Source organism: Hetaerina americana, unplaced genomic scaffold, assembly GCF_022747635.1.
Source record: "Hetaerina americana unplaced genomic scaffold, ioHetAmer1.1.p SCAF_10, whole genome shotgun sequence".
In the NCBI taxonomy this organism is placed as follows: domain Eukaryota; kingdom Metazoa; phylum Arthropoda; class Insecta; order Odonata; family Calopterygidae; genus Hetaerina; species Hetaerina americana.
In genome coordinates this window covers 54,264,488-54,281,946 of record NW_027286070.1, presented here as the reverse complement: position 1 = coordinate 54,281,946, position 17,459 = coordinate 54,264,488, and the positions used below count along the sequence as shown (strand labels likewise).

The 17,459-nt window shown below is 36.9% G+C and overlaps 1 protein-coding gene across 1 annotated transcript in view; it reads right to left on the bottom strand.

Annotated features, from left to right (window-relative positions):
* The window catches only part of LOC139700334 (filaggrin-like), a 103,820-nt gene that overhangs the window by 71,421 nt on the left and 14,940 nt on the right, over positions 1-17,459 (bottom strand). The window contains exons 4-6 of the mRNA XM_071598974.1: positions 6,187-6,384; positions 5,743-5,884; positions 3,775-3,931 (exon numbers count right to left, since the gene is read on the bottom strand). Coding sequence (XP_071455075.1) covers positions 3,775-3,931; positions 5,743-5,884; positions 6,187-6,384 — 497 coding nt within the window. The remainder of the gene's footprint in view (positions 1-3,774; positions 3,932-5,742; positions 5,885-6,186; positions 6,385-17,459) is intronic.

Sequence of the window (17,459 nt, the reverse complement as noted above, 5' to 3'; positions counted from 1 at the left end):
TCGTGTAGCAGCAAAGTTGGTGCCAAAAGACCTCAATTTCATGCAAAAAAGAGACCGTGTTGACGTCGCAAAAGACATGATTTGCGAGGCTGAATCCGATCCCACATTCATCAAAAGGATCATTACTGGAGACGAGACGTGGGTTTATGAGTACGACACGCAATCCAGACATCAGGCAAGTGAATGGCGTTCACCAAATGAGCCGAGACCAAAAAAACCACGTCGTTTTCAGTCAAAAAAGAAGGCAATGCTGACGGTTTTCATGGATTACAACGGTGTAGTGCATCATGAATTTTTGCCAGAAGGCCAGACAGTAAACAAAGAGTATTATTTGGGCGTTATGAGACGTTTGCGTGAAGCAATTCGCCGAAAGAGACCAGAAATGTGGGCAGAAAACTCGTGGATTTTGCACCATGATAACGCACCGTCGCACAGTGCTATCATTATTCGTAATTTTTTGACGAAAAATGCAACAAATACCATCCAACAGCCACCGAATTCACCTGATTTGGCTCCCTGTGACTTCTTTCTGTTCAATCGAGTTAAAAAACCATTACGGGGAACGCGTTTTAGCAGCCGAGAGGAAGTAATGGAAAAATCGCAGGAAGCACTGATGGACATACCGAAAACCGACCGTAACTTTTGCAAATGTCAAGTTATGACACTAAGATTTAAAGGGAATATCAACAACAGATGTACCAATTTAACAAAAAAACAGAACTCAAATCGGAACGATGGGAGCGCCACACGGTGGTTATTCCGGGAACTTTTTGATCGAGGTAGTATGTAGCAGAGGGATTTAATATTTTCATAAAACTGGTGTGGATCGCGGCAAGCAGTATTAGGTGGTGAAAATGAAGCTGAAAATTTGATGTGAGTGATAGTGATGTTGTGATAGCAGTGAGAAATTTGATGAGTAGAAAAAAGACAGGCATACTAGATGGTATGCTTAGTGAAAATTATAAATGCAGGGGAAAGTTCTCAATTGTCTGTGTGATTTTCTTAGCTGGAAGAAGGCAATGGAAGATCAAGATGTTGGGGTGGCTAATGTACTGGCTTCCCACCTTGAGGGCCTGGGTTCAAATCCTGGAGATAACAGATGTTTTTAGTGGCATCCTGATCCCAACCTGAGGTGATTTGTGGAGAGCACTTCGAGTGAGTACACTATCCAACGTATGGGATGCTAAATTACGGACCACGTGCTGTCTTTCAATAAGAGTACACTAATGCAGACGCTGGGTTTGTCTTCACCCTTCCTCCTTACCCATCCATCCCTAATGGCACAGATAACCTTAGCTGGCAGTCGCCTCCCCTAAAACTACTACAACAAGAATTCATTGATAGTGCCCTTATGCAAAGAGAAAAGGATTAAGATGTTAGATAAGAAGGAACAATTAGTCTGTCGGGTCATTCCAGGAAAGTATTGTCAAATTGATAATTGAAAGACTACAGAGGGTAACATTCAACTGTGAGGTGCAGGGTAGTGTGATCCATTTATGGGAATTCATGGTCCATTTGTTTCTTCTTCAGCTGGTGACCTCTTGAACAATGTGCGGATGTGCTAAGTGTGTGGGTGGGAGGAGATGCATGTCCGTCAAATGGCAAATTGGAGAGAGGAACTTTGTTGAATTAGTTGCAAGAATATGAAATGGGTAGATATGGAATGTTATGAAAGTGGTACATGCACAAAAATTTTGTGGCTGGTATATGAGTGAATGGAACACGGAGTGACTGATTTCAAATAAAGCATTGTGTGAAACAAGAGTGGGCTATGTCACAATGGTAATTCAATGTGTTATGGGCTAATACATCATAGGTAGAGGTATCTCTATAATAGAAGTAATTATAAGGGATTTAAATGTACCAGTCCTTCTAATAACTCCATTGTAGTAATAATAGCTGAGGGCCTAACAGATGTATGGCTCAGTGAAATAACAGAGAGAATGAAATTGAGGATTAATAAAGGAGTCATGTTCGAAAAGGAGCATAAGAAGAAAGATTGCATCATGATTGTAATTGACCAAGTGATGAGCAAAAGGATGATTTCACATGATTATCTTCACAGAATGTTTATGAAAGAAGTTAGGATAGATGCAGGCATTGAAATTATACAAATGCTTGCAGTAAATATTCTGGTTGCATGTGGAGTGCATAAAAAAATGGTAGTTGAGGAGTGTACGTTTATTAAAAGGTACATTCCTCCTGACATTATTGTAAGGAAACAAAACTTCATTATGCTAGGGTATGCATTGATGTCGACTAAATGCGGTGGGGATGGGGTACTTGAGGGTTGCTTAGGATAAAAATATTAGATATAGAGTAAGAAAAATGTGAGCCATGAAATAATGGCGATTGAATGCAGCAGTAAGATTAACTATGCTGGTATGGTTATGCTGAAAGAATAGATGAAAGTTGAATTACCTAACAGGTTATTTAGAAAAGAGTGCACTGTTTCAAAGGAATGGGTAGAACAAGGTAGTTGTGGATGAATGCAGTTAGGGAGACCATCCACCAACCACAGTTATCAACTCCAAAGTTAATTTGGTAGATGAGAGTGGAGTTCATCTAGTGCTAAACCCAATGGCATGTAAAATGAACACATCTAGAAGGGGTGCTGCATCCTTTCTCTTTGCCACCTATGGCTTTCCCAGGAAGATCTATAGCCAAAAACAACACACAGCTTAGGCAAGTAATTCTGACCACAGTGCCAGGGAAATGTATCCAGGCCCTCCAGTCAGTAGTCCAATGATCTACTTTCTGGACTACCACAGCCAAGACACCCTCAAAACAAGGAATAGTATTGATTCTTAAAAACAGTGGAATAATTATGAAACAATGCATGGATAGGCTAAGGAAGAATACAAGGACAGGACTGGGTAAAAGATTTTAGAAACGGAAGTAATTTTCCCAAAATCATGGCTATTTGGATATTTTTATCCTGAAAGATAATATATTAAGGACATTGATGTATGTTACAATGAAATCCTGATCAATTACATCATATAAAGAGAATGGTAAGAGAATATTATGAATGCCTAAGGTTCAGCTTATTTCCCGATGATTTATAAGCAAAGTAAATAAGTTAGTGATGTCAATGTATGCAAAAGTCAGAATGTTCTGATGATATTATGAGTAATGATCAAAACCTGAATATAAATGGAAATGGAAAAATTATGTCCATATTTTTTGGCCAAAGGCACAGTTTGTGTACATAATTTAATTACTTGAACACACCCATAATCTGCCCAGTTTGACTGATTTTCTTCACCAGAGAACAATCAAGTGATCTCCAGATGCATATCATAAGCAGCTGAATAAACTATTTAACAACCTGCTTATCATTAGTGGCACCAGGGGGACTCAAATTAGGGTAAAAGCCAGGTATATTGAGAAGAGATAAAAATATTCTGATAGCAGAATAGCTATTTAAAATGCAGTTTTGAAAAAAGAGGAATAATCATCCATTTTACTAATGAATGCATCCTCATTTTCTTTATTTGCTATTTGCACCCTCATATTCTTTATTTGCTTTAACTATGCACCCTTGCCAAAATGAAGTCATTAATTCCAGCAAAAATAAAGAAATTAAGTGCTATTCAGGGTTAAAGTTTTCAAAATACTGTGAAAGTTAAAGTGAATTGGGTAATCCATGAAATGAGGCATGATTGGTTGGTTTGAAAGTAATGCATCTTTTTCAATTAAAGAAGGTTACTGAATATTTAGTATGATGATAGGAACATTGTTCATGGACATTTGGCAACACTTATCTCTTACCTCTTGATCAAAACTTTGGTCAAATGCTTGGGCAGGCTGTGCAGTGAGTCCTCTCAATATTGAATCTAGGTTGGTACCTGACTCCAGAACGTATAAGTCACTCATAGAGGTGAAAAGATCTCTATCAGCTGTCTCTATACGCTTCTCATTCATGAGGCTACAACAAAAATTACATAATGAAGTAAATCATAGGGGCAGAATAGGTCAGAGTGGGAGACCTATCATAAATATCATTATGTAATTAACTAAATATTGAACAGTGCCTGTTGGATCATAATGGAAATATGTACACATTTCACCAAGTATGTAAGGGCTGAGAAAATTAAGTTTTGCAACTCTAATCAGTTAGGGAGAATAGAAGGCTGACTAATATGTCATTCCCCATGATCTTTATGATTTTTGCCATATCTTTGATCGATTCTAAGGACAAAGTTAATGAATTTGAAATTTTGAAACATAATACAACAATTGGTGCAAAAAAGTTGTTAAAAAGAACAATATGTTTGCAAGAACCTTTTAGAGACATAAAATGAGATGCAATAACATTGTTAAAATTTGAATTGAATTTTACCACAGTTTTTTGTTTCTACCTGGTGATGATCAAGCAAAACCATTTCAAATGTTCAAATATCTCTTGAATTGGTAGTTAAATGACAAATGCAAGTATTCAGTCTAAATGAAGACAAAATCTCAAAACCCTGCTCCCAAATTGATGACATTTAATGGTAATCAAATGTGTTTAGTCTTAGTATCTAGGCAAAGATGCAGTTATGACAAGTGATTTCCCATCAAAAAAGTGCCCATTTTTTAGGAGAGGTTTTTGAGGTGTGGTTCAGAAAAGGGAGCAAAGTAGTTGATGCAATGTAAATACTTAGTTAATACTCCAAAAAGAGTCTTTGGATGGATGAGTTAATGGAGTATAAGGCAGAGGTATAAGAAAGTCAATGCAATCAAGCATGTACCATGGGATTGTAGATCTTCAGAGTGCAACAGTACAAACAAAGTCCTAATTAAAGGAGGAAATTTAATATGTGAAGTATTGTTGAAGTCAGTTTAAAAGTTATCAGTTTTTAATTTGATTTACTGGTAATAAAAAATTTGATATATTTCCTTGCAACAAGAAATTCCTGTAATACTACAGATCACCGTATATTGAGCAAATATCCATATTAAACTTGGGTTCAGCTAAAAGAAAAAAATTGAAAATCATTTCAATCCTGGAAATGTTGAGGACTTGTCAAAGCTATCATATCTTAGTCAAAATTAGAAAATTTATACCTTAAAGTTGGGCTTAAGGATTTCATCTCAGGAGAAGGGGAACACACTTGTCTCAAGAAGATTCAAGCAAAATATTCACCCAGTAGGTGCAAATCAATTTTCATTAATTGGCAAATGCATTGGCAAATTGTGCTCTCTTTAATCCTCTTACTAAAGTATACGCTTACTAAAATGATATCATTCCAACCCCTTTTGCATTTTATGCCTATCCAGTAGACAATTTCTAATTATAAAACATGTTTCAATCAAATAATTAAAGCACACCAATCAAAATGCAGAGGATTTATTGATAAGATCAGTTCAATTGACGATAAATCACTGCAAATCATAATTGCTCCTGTTAGCAGGTTTGTGCCATTCCATGTTTCCAGAGCTAATTGTATACTTTGTAAACGCGTGTTAATGGATTGATATCTGGTATATCTTGATGGCATTTCACCGGAGACATCATCCTTGAATGGAAGGAAATAAATAAAAGGGTTGTGAAAGGGAAGTCTGAGATTTCTTGAACTTTTTTCTTGTGTGTTTAACATAAATTTTAAATATTTGCTCTTCATATAAAAAAATAATGCAGTTATAATACTTGTCTGTGTCCAAATATAAATTGAAGGAAATATGGGTAGAAAGAATGCTATCATTCCAAAAATAAGACTAGAGTTTAGACAAGTCTTGTTTCTGTTGCCAACCCACCTTACGATTGAAGAAATAAGTGTACCACTTAAGGAGAGTCCAGTTGAAGCTAAGTCGCTGATGCCTCCAACATTCATTTGATGGTCATAGTCTGAGCTTAACTTGTTGAATGGTAGTTTGAATCTCTTCCAAGTTTCCTTCCCTGTGCCAGAAGGAAAACAAAGCCTGTTTTAATTAACCAACCTTGGTCTTGCCTCCATAAATCTGTCCAAATACTGGAGTCAATGAAATATTCATTTGGACATAAATATTAATTATAATTATTCATTTTTTACTAAATTTTAGCTATTTTCACTTCAAACTTAATTTTTTTCCCTTTGCATTTGGGATTTCTGAAAGCATGGGATTACTCTGTGGTATATATCTTTCATGTCTCCTCAGAAGAGTTTTAAGTTTGGTATTTCAGGATAAGTGAAAAGAAAGGAATCTGATGGAGATACTAACCTAAAAGTGAAGGAAGCCATTCATTGTAGATGATGTTTTGATATATAGCTATCATAATCTTCCTTGTTTGCTGGAATAGATCCTCATCATCCCAACTTTGATTCATTTCCTCCAGTCTCTGGGCTATGGCATTGTGTTGACGCACGAATAGGGTGTGCAGCGCTGCTAAAGTAATCATCTTATTCACTCGTGAGCTTCCTACAAAGGGAAGAAGAAATTATAAAAAAATTGTCCAGAATTAACATTGTCTTCAATGCTTTCACAGAAAAAATTTTAAGTTAATTTAGGAGCTTGTATCTTAGCACTATGTCAGAGGGCATAATCATGCATGTTCCTGCAGGGATACATGTAAGAGTATTGGGTGATTGGAATACAATGGTACACAAAGGAAGAGATTGTGATTAGGTGCAGGACTACAGTTTATGCATGAGGAATGACCGCAGAGAGAAAGTAATTGAATTCTGTGGGAGACAGGGGTTAGTCATCACCAACACTTGATTTAGACACTGCAAAAGGTGCAAGAATGCATGGAAAATGCCAGGTGAAAGTTATCAGTTAGATTATATTCTGGTTAGGCACAGGTTGAGGAACAGTGTGACCAATTCGCACAGCTTCCCAGGAGCGGATGTCTATAGAAAACTTCCCTTAACCGGTAGATGACTTAATAATAAAAATCTTAGCAAAGGTCATTTACATAATATTCAATGTATATTTTGAGTAAGAAATCCAGAAATCAACACGATGATGGCCAAAACATATTGTGTGTGGAAAAACCAAATTTTTAAAGTGATGAATTTAAATAGAAATGAGAATATTCAGGTGATATTTTACATGGGATATCTATTCTGTTGAATTCCATTGCATGATCACCGCTTTAGAAATTGGGCATTGAGGATGAAATTATTTTTAATTACTAGCTCATTATTCAGAATAACATCACCTCATAACATATCCAAGGCTAATTATAAGCATGATAATAAGACTCATCATTTTTATTTTTCTTGAATAAATATGCTTGTTGGGCACATAACTATGTATTAGGTACTTTCAGGTAAATCCATATTCAGCACATATTGAAAAATAATGCTTAAACATGCAAGAGGGGGGAATTGGGACCACAAATGATGGTATTATTGGTATGGTGTTTTTCTGATGTTGCAATTTTCTCTGTACAAATGCCATAGAGGAAATTGTCATTGACTACATCTTTTAATGATTCAAAAATTTTTAAATCAGGAACCTTCTGAGGGTAGATGGAAGAATATAAAAAGTCTGGGATGTTGCAAACTGTAAAGGATTATAAAAGAAATATCTCCTCTCATTATTTCCATTGCCAAGTGGAAGAGGTATTCTTGAGAGGGACGGTCTTGCCATTGTTGGCTGAGATAATTTGAAAGAGTTTTCATGAGCTTTGTTAAGACCGCAGGATTCAAGAAAGAAGATTTCACGACCTTGATGATATAATACATATCAGCCATTTTTATGATTCAAACAATAATCCCCATGGAATCACTTCTGAGCTTATGAAAAAGTGCCTGGAATCAAATTATTTTTTTAAAATGAAGCAGTAAATCATGAATGCCAAATTAGAGCATTCCTATTGTTAAGTAATGTACTGGTTAAGGTAGGTTTGGATGGACACAACTACCAAATAAATATCCTCTAACAAAACACAACCCAAGTCTTACTCTACAATAATTCCCTCTTCATCTCTGTATGCTACATTCTTCCCATCCTCCTGCCCAAAATTCTGATCCTATTCCTACCCTTTTCTTGTTTGTGTAACATTGTCCCCTCTATTACAGTTTTCAACATCCCACTTCCTATCAATACACCCTTCATCCATTTTTCATTTGGCCATTCTTTACCATACAGTTCTTCTAAACATATATTTCTTCCATCTCTCTTGGATCTTTTCTGTTTCAACTATTATCCTATCTAACTTATCTCTAAATGTTAGCACAGATCCTCCCTTCTTACTTCCCCGTAATGATATAAACCTTGCTATATAGCACATTAACTTCATCCTCCTTCTTCAAACTTTCCATATACTTGCATTGCATCTTCCACCATGCTTCTTTTGCTTTATTAATTGTCTGTCTCAATTTATTATCTAACTCTTTGCACTTCCTTTTGCCTAACTCTATGTTTAAAATTCTTACATTTTCTTCTCTCATCTATTTTTGTAATCATGTCATCCATGGTTCATGGCTTCCTTGCCCTTTTCCAGTTAATAGCTCCTATAATTAGAGCACTCCTATTGTAGTTATATTTGTTAAATTAGTGAAAATTTCAAGATATATATTTTCCAGTCAAAATAATATTTCTGGAGATTCACTATTTCATGTAATGAGAGGTATAGTATGCATGGTTAAGAACTTTTGTAGTACTCAAATGAAGAGTTGATTATGTGTATGGAAACATGATTTTTTTACCAAGATTTAAACATTAACTTATTTATTTGCATGGATAAAAGGGATCATTTTACCAACATGGCTGATTTCAATGAATGCATATAATGAGAGATTAGTAGTGCTAGCCAGGCGTAAAAGTGTATTAGGAGGTACTGAATGTTTAACCAACCACTTATTGGCAATTTAAAAAAGTAGATGGATCGATTTCAGGCAAAGGTTAGCTAAGTTGAAACTAATAGAAAACAGTGCAAAGGCAACTTGAAGATAACTACAGTCTTCTAAAATAGAAAGGTAAAAGTAATTATGTCACAAAATTGAGTGAAAACAATGCTTAGGAAGTTTGAGAGTAATGGCTTGTGTAATTGCTAGAATAATATTTGTTTTATTATTAAATAGCCAAATTTTTATACATTTACACTCGCCAATAAAATGTAGATTTTACTCATTCAATGATTAAGACACCTACATTTAGCCTTAGCTTCAGATTTAACCATATATTCATAAAAATTAGGATTTTTCTAGTCGCTGGTTCACTGAATGCATATTTTGGATAAAAATGAATTGACTTATTGGCTATGATTACTGAAAAGCCCATATTTTACACAGGAGGCAAGTTAACGTTACCAGGAGTTAGAAAGTCAATCATCTCAGGAAAACATGCTCCTTCTAGAAATTCTGATATTATTTGAAAGAGAACACAATCAGGATGTAGAAGTGAGGAGCTAAAAGTAGGCTTCCTTTGGAGAGAAAATTAGATCAAGATTTACTTTACACTTTCAGGCTTCACTTCATGGAATTGTTTGATGTCCACATTTAATGAGTTTGTTATTTTCCACAGACATTTTTTATGGTATAATGCATTTCACTCAAACCTGATGATGCCACAAGTCGGTGAAAATTGTTGCACAATTTAATTAAGTCTGTTCAAAATTACAAACTCATTTAACATGGGTCAAGATTATGTTTTTCCTACCTCTGAAGCAATATAACTTGGGAAAGAGGAATTTCAATGTACATCGAGTATAAGATAAGGTGCCTTGTGAAATGAAAAGACTGCTACCAGGCTCTCAGAAGATTTGGTTACAAAAAAATGAAACAGCTTGAGAAAACTTTTATGAGACATTTGGCACGCCGACATGTCTGTGGTATATCCAGAGGTCATTCCACCAATTGTAACCAGCTGGACATCCTCTATGGTTCAAAGCTTAGTAATGCAACCTAAGGAATAACAGTATGTAATTATGATAAAACTTCTTGATTAAATTTACCAGTTTCTTATATAACTTGCAAACATAGACAACTATAGCAAGTTACCTACTGCATTAAGCTAGAATGATAAAGAAAAATATAGAAGATTGCATAGTGTCAATCAACCTACTTTAAACTTATTAACATGCTATCTCACATATGTAGACATGGTATGGTATGGCCTTACCAGAAAGGTAGCAGGGATCATCCTTAAATTTTGCTCCGCATTCCTTCCTTGCATCTTTAACATTTGGCAGGAAAGGGCGACGCCATTTGGGATGACCCTCATAATGCACTCCTTTAGTCCTCAGTTGTCCCCTCCTGTGAGTCCTCAATTTGTCACATTCCTTTTCACTACTTCCATAAATGGGGGAGAGGTCAAGGTATGACGTTTTCATGTTAAGCTAAGATTTTAATGGCAAAAGATAGAGGGATAGAGAACATTCAATGAAATATTTTTCAACGTACCATAATTACTTGCATTGGCTTTAAACTGTCACAATTGACAGAGTTTTCTCAATTAATAAAATTCCTAGATTGTCCAATGCTCCACTATGAAATTTTTTTAAGCATATAGTTTAATTAAAGCAAAAAATCCGGGAATTACCAGAAATTACTAGAGATGCCACAAAATAAATTCAAAGTGTAAAAATAATTCACCTTGACTGGGATTCAAACCCGGATTGATGTCCTTGATGTCCGGCCAAGTGCTTTTGCCAATTAAGTTACCTAGGCATCCTATCACCCTGTGAAATTTTGGGGGTTTTAAAGGAACAAAATATTTTGACAAAATACTTGGACATCAAGGGATCCAGGCTAAAATTCTGGTCAAGGTGAATGATTTTTAAACTCTAAAATTGCTACATTTTAATCCAGCTATTGTTGCAAATTAAAACTTGAGTTTCAGATGCTAAATTAAATTTTAAAAGGATTCATAATACATATTTGAAATTCCTGATAAGAGACTGTAAGGAAATGGCCCAATATTCATCACTGTTATTCACAGTAGAATTATACAAGGTTGAGCACTATTGAGAGTTTGTGGCTTTGTCACAGATCTCACGGTGTGTGAAAGACCAGCAGAGGCACAGAGGGAGTGCTAATACTCCAAGGATTGCTCCTTCTCTGCTTTGTGGTCAATTACATGGCATATGCTCATGATGCATGAAACAGCTGCTGCAGGAGTTCTCTTAACCATCAACCATCCAATCAGACAACCAAGGTCCCTCCACAAGAGGAGCCACACCAAGGCTGCATGTGTACCTCAAGTGTTGCAAATGGGCTTGTTACTCAAAGCATTGAGTTGATTTACAAGTCCTCTGTGGACAGCCTCAAATGTAATGTTAAACTTTCAAATTTTCATACTCTGTAACTGATGTATACAAGAAGTGCGGTAACATTTGTCATCATCGGTCAACTTCATATGTGTAAGTGACAAGGAATTGCAAACTGACTCATAGCTTTGGGAAATGGGTCCCTATCTATGTACTCATCATGATTATTTATCCTTAGTCATATTCTGAAATATTAACATTTGATCTTGATTACTTGAATCTAAGTTGAAAAAACTATGTGACATCCATGTAAGGTACCCCCTGACAGTATAGTATGTGACACTTGGATGGATGTCTCAATAGCCATGGTAACTTTGGTGGTATTACATGTTATTGTTTGAGTGGAAAATGTGAATAGAGAGCAAATCACCTAGTGGTGGACGAAGTAACTTAATTTAAAGGAGCCTATGGTAATATCAAAATGAGATATAGCCAACCAGTCAATTGCTTCAACTGAATGACAGCACTCACCTGATCGATGGAATCATTATTATTTTTCTCTTTCCCGCATGTATTTGCAGTTTTGCTCCTTTCATAGTGCATGCATTGCTGATTGTATTTGGAGAAGAATGGGTCCTTATTTGAGATTTCAATGGGTAGGCATGTTTTCGGAAGGTCCTCTTCAGGGATCATCTTATTTGCCCTGGCACAGCAATGATGGGAATATATTCCTTCTGCAGTGTCAATGGGAAGAATAAAGTGGAATGAGGAAATTTAGTGAGATAATTTATATATATATATATATATATAAATATATAAAAACACAGATGTAGATTTTTAGAATATAGAGACACAAAGAAAGGACACTCACAATTTGTTATTTTACGTTTTGACAGCACGGCTGTCGTCTTCAGAATGGCGTTCTCGGGGAAGAGCGGAGAGGATGTGCGGGGGAGAGGTGGGGGAATGAGAGGTAAAGGGACCAATAGGAAATGAACAAGGGGGTGGGGGGGATATGTAGGCAGCCAATTGATGCATTCAGTGGGCTTGGTTCAGCCCGGGAGGTTTGAATGATTGGGCCACCCAGATATGCGCCATCTCGCGGGTTCTCACCTCTATTATACTCGCAGATTTGGGAAGGATTTCAATCACCGAAACAGAGAAGCAGTCGTCAAAAGATTGGTTGTGGGAAGCGGTGTGAGTAGGAATGGGATAATTAAGAAAGGTGGGAGATTTGGTGGAATATCGGTGGTTATTCATGCGGAGGGAAAGTGCGGTCATGTATTCGCCCACGTAGAAGGCAGGGCAGAAGTTACTGGAGAGGCGATATATAATACTTTTTGAGGTACAGGTGGCGAGTGGTTGGGAGTTGGTACTGAGTGAGGGGGAGGGTCTTAAAAGATGACAGCATTTGCAGCGTGGGCGGTTGCATGGTGCGGATAGGGGCGGGGGAGAGATGGGGGTGCTTGAAGTTGGATTTGTGGAAGTCCACAAATGCACGACCACAGTGGGCGAATGCACGACCGCACTTTCCCTCCGCATGAATAACCACCGATATTCCACCAAATCTCCCACCTTTCTTAATTATCCCATCCCTACTCACACCGCTTCCCACAACTAATCTTTTGACAACTGCTTCTCTGTTTCGGTGATTGAAATCCTTCCCAAATCTGCGAGTATAATAGAGGTGAGAACCTGCGAGATGGTGCATATCTGGGTGGCCCAATCATTCAAACCGCCCGGGCTGAACCAAGCCCACTGAATGCATCAATTGGCTGCCTACATATCCCCCCCACCCCCTTGTTCATTTCCTATTGGTCCCTTTACCTCTCATTCCCCCACCTCTCCCCCACACATCCTCTCCGCTCTTCCCCAAGAACGCCATTCTGAAGACGACAGCCGTGCTGTCGAAACGTAAAATAACAATTTGTGAGTGTCCTTTCTTTGTGTCTCTATATTCTAAAAATCTACATGTGTTTTTATATATTTGTGTGTCGCCGAAGAGCGTTCCATTTCGAAGATATTTTATATATATATATATATATATATTTATATTTATATTTATAATTATACATATATAAACTCTAGAAATGGCATATATATGGCTTTGCATGGCCTATCGACTTCCAGGTCTCAGCATCATTCACTAATAAGAATGGTCTGAATAGTTCCTTTGTGGAAGCAATTCATGTTGGAAAGGAAAATACTTTGTTCTCTCACATGTATTTTGTTGTACGTGGCCTGTGTTTAGACTTACAGGGTCTTGATAACAACTTTGTAAATTAAAACCTGGATCTTGGATGTTGCAGTATGTGTGGGTGAGCGAACTGTGTTCTTTTCCGATCGTGCATTAAATCCACCTCCTCCCTCTCACTCCTTCCATATCTTTGCTCCCCTCCAACCTCTCCTCTCCCTTTCCTCTCCCAACCCTTTCTCTCACTCCTCCCCCACCTCCTGTATCCCCTTTCCCCGCCCCCTTCTCTTTCTCCCAGATACCTCACCTCCCCTATATCAGCAGGCAGTGCTACTTTTTCTTCTGAGGAAGATGGATCTAAATTCCATCAGAATTATTAAGAAACAACATATGAGTGTTGTTTTTATGTGTTCTTATATTGTTTTTCACTGTCCAAGTTTTATATATATGTATGTGTGTGTGTGTTGAGTATCAGTCCATGAATCAGGTAACAGACTCCAATCTGTTCTTTAACTAAATAATCTCTTTTTTCTTTCATAGCTCCTTGACTACCTTATTTCATCATTCATCTCTTATTGTTTTGCTTTCTCTATAGGTCTCATATTCAAATTATGATCTTCATTAACCTCACCAACAGTTAATCGAATTAAGAAATCCATTTTCTTGTGTCTTCATTAGGCTTCTATCTTCATGCACTGTTGGGCATACTTTTTAAATTGATTTCACTCCCTGCTACCTAACCCACTATTGTAGTCGTTGATTTGAAATCAAAATGAGGTTGGGAGATATTAGGTAATATACTGCATTTGGAGGGGTAAAGCATGCACTGGCATATCACCCCTTTTTCACATACATTTTTAAGGAAAAACTATTTACATTTTTTATACATTACCATGATGATTCATTGAACTAATTTTGTAGTTATTTATGTCTATATAAAGGTAACTAGTGAACCTTGTGCATAGAGCACCTATCAATCACCAATCTCAAAAACTAGAAACTCATTTCCAGAGCAAAATGAATTATCCCTTGCAGCCTCTCCTTCAGTAATGAGTCTTTATGTAATAAATCATCCTCTGTGCTGAGTCTTTATGTAATAAATCATCCTCTGTGCCATCTAGCACATCAATAATTTCACATTTCTTAAATATTTTACGGCTCTCACATTTTGCAAAATTCCATGAAGATTTTACCCGCCCACAAATCTGTGAAATGCTAGGCCTCTTCATTCTTCCTGAAGGTGTCACTTCCAAATCTATAGACTACGTCCAACTTTACCACTTCTCCTTCATTGATTATTTAAATGGTTTCGTAATAAAAATATGCAAAGTTTTAAGCTGGTTCATTTGGCCACCTGAAATTATAGAGGTTTGAATTTTCAGTTGGTTGATTTTATTTTTCACAGCTTCTTTCCTGTGACTCTAAAACTCATCCCATACTAGCAAGGCAGGTTTCAGGATAACTAGACCACAAATTGTCTGTCCACAACTTCATCCTCTTTTCATCCCATTAGGCCCTTAGGATGAAGGTGCACTGGCAATACCTATAGTCAGTTTTTCTTGAACCAGGTTTTTCTTTTAAAAATTGAAAGAGGTGGCAATTTTGTTCCGTAGCACATCATGGCAGACTAACGTGTCTAACACTCTTGTCTTCAAGTTTTAACAGTATCACTTTTTTGCACCTTTAATATCTATGTTTTGTTTGAGGGAATTTGGATTTGTGCAAGTTCAAAATTTTCTCTCTTTCTTTTTCAAAGGTAAATTTTTTCAATTTGATAATCTTATCTTCATATTCTGTTTGCATCTTTTGGGCTATTTTAGTTTTCAACTTCATATGGAAGTCATTTCCCTTCATGAATCTGGAATACTATGATATTGATCCTGTAAAATCAGCAATGTCTCAGTGAGAAACAATCCACCTTGCTTGATGAATAGTCTTTTTTTTTGGAAACTGAAAATCCTGATCTCCTGTGATCTAATATTCAAGTTTTCAATTTTTCTTTTAGTTCCTACCATTTTTCAAATAGATTTTTGTAGTCCCTCTTCCTGTCTTTGGCAAGCTGTTATCTTTTCAGTTGGTAGTGATCTGAAATTCTGCTCTGCTGCCATTTCCATGTTCTCTGGTATATAAAATCACTTTTAGCTTGAATACAAAATCATAGGTGAATCTAAATTAGTTTTTAGCCATGCTCTGCCACAAAATTTCACCATAAAAATAGCTATGGTAATTTAAAAAAAAATTAATTTAAAAATTTATTCTAATATTCATTCATGAAGTAACATCCTGCTATTTCTATTCCCTTGTTGATATGCAAATGCAATGAAATTATCATTTGACAATTACCATTCTAGCTTCCTCAACCATCCCTCCAAATCTTGAATGATAAAGTCTTATATGGCTGATAGTGCTTAATTAGTAGTCATGAAGTAGCAAAGAATGCAGATTTACTATCAGCATGCACCCTAAGGCAGCTCAGCTGAAAGTTGGGAGTTGCACCATTCACATCCAAAAGGGATATATGATTTTATCAGTTTTCTCCTGATCAATGACACAAAGAGGGTCCGTACAATAAGTATCAGTACTGGGTCGCTGTAGCCTCAATGGAGTGGTGGATTGGTTCCCACTGGTTGGTTTGGTAGAGGGGTCCCCCACCACTCAGGTGCACTTTAGTTCAGTCGCCTACGGGCATGCATTGGGAAAGGAGGTGGATTTTTGTGATGTGTGATTATTTATGGTGCCATCACACCAGCATGGAATGCACCGTTGAGCAATGCCACGCTGTGAAGTTTTGCTTTAAACTCAGGAAATCCGAACGAACACCTTGTCGGATGCCTGACGACCACTCGAACCGATGCTCAGATGGTCAAAGTGAATAATGTTTTGGACTCTGACAGGCGTTTAACCTTTGCCCTTATCAGTGGGGATACCAGCCTTTCATTCGGAACCATCCAAACCATTGTAACAGAGGATCTTGCAATGAGGAAAGTGAGCATGAAGCTGGTGCCAAAAGTCTTGAGCGAGGAGCCAAAACTGTCACGATTGTTGTGGGGCAGCTGCTGACAAAATTCGGCATGGCAACGTTGCCTCACCCTCCCTACAGCCCTGAGCTGGCTCCTCCTGACTTTTTCTTGTTTCCACAAATAAAAAGGGAGCTCAAAGGATACCAGTTTGACTCCATCGAGGTGGTTCAGGAGACAACGACAAAGGCTCTCAACAGTATTCCGGAAACCGACTTCCAGCAGGCTTTTGACAAGTGGTAGATGTACCAAGCTAAGTATATTGATGCAGGATGAATGTATTTTGAAGATTATTAAGTAATTGTAATGATAACTGCACTAAATTTTGATTTTTGGAACCATTCCCGATACTTATTGTACAGACCCTGTACATGTGCACTTAAGAGAAATCATAACTTTATATGTTAGTGGATCTGAACTCATTGACTTGAATGCACCCTCTTTCAAAGTAAAGCAAAAAATACATCTCAAATGCATTCATAATATGGGATAAATCTTAATGTCTTTCTTCAGGAAGTGTTATCAATTATATGGCTCAAATGTTTTTACATCATTGAGTAACTTTAAATTTTAGGAAATTTTTATAGCTGGTGACATAGTTTATCTGGTGTTCATCTTTTGGTAGGAAACTTATCAGCTGGAGTTCTTGATCCTCTTATTGAATGATTTCATTGGCCTGGATACTAGACCTGGCAGCACACCCTTTATCATGCATGTTTGTGAGGCCATTCTTGAAAGTTCAACAGCATTGTCTAACCTTTCTTGTACTTATTACTGTTGATCCATAAAGGAGGAACATTTCCCAATGAATTTGGGCAGCTAATAATCCTTTTGTGCACAAAAATCAAGTCACACTTTGTGACTGGCAGGAGCAGCCATTTTCATGGTCATTATTATCTGCATTTACCAGCAGGTAAATGACTACTTAATCAAAACAATATCTTCAGTGGCTTTGGAAACAATCTTATAATAGATGGAGCTGTATGCATACAACTTTGATCTGGCCTGCCAAAAGTTAACCATAAGAGAACAGCCCTTACTTTTTGAATATACCATGTACTTTGCAACTTAGAGAAAATGATGGTATTGGTGGTAAGAATTTTGAAATAAGAGGGAGAGACTCTAT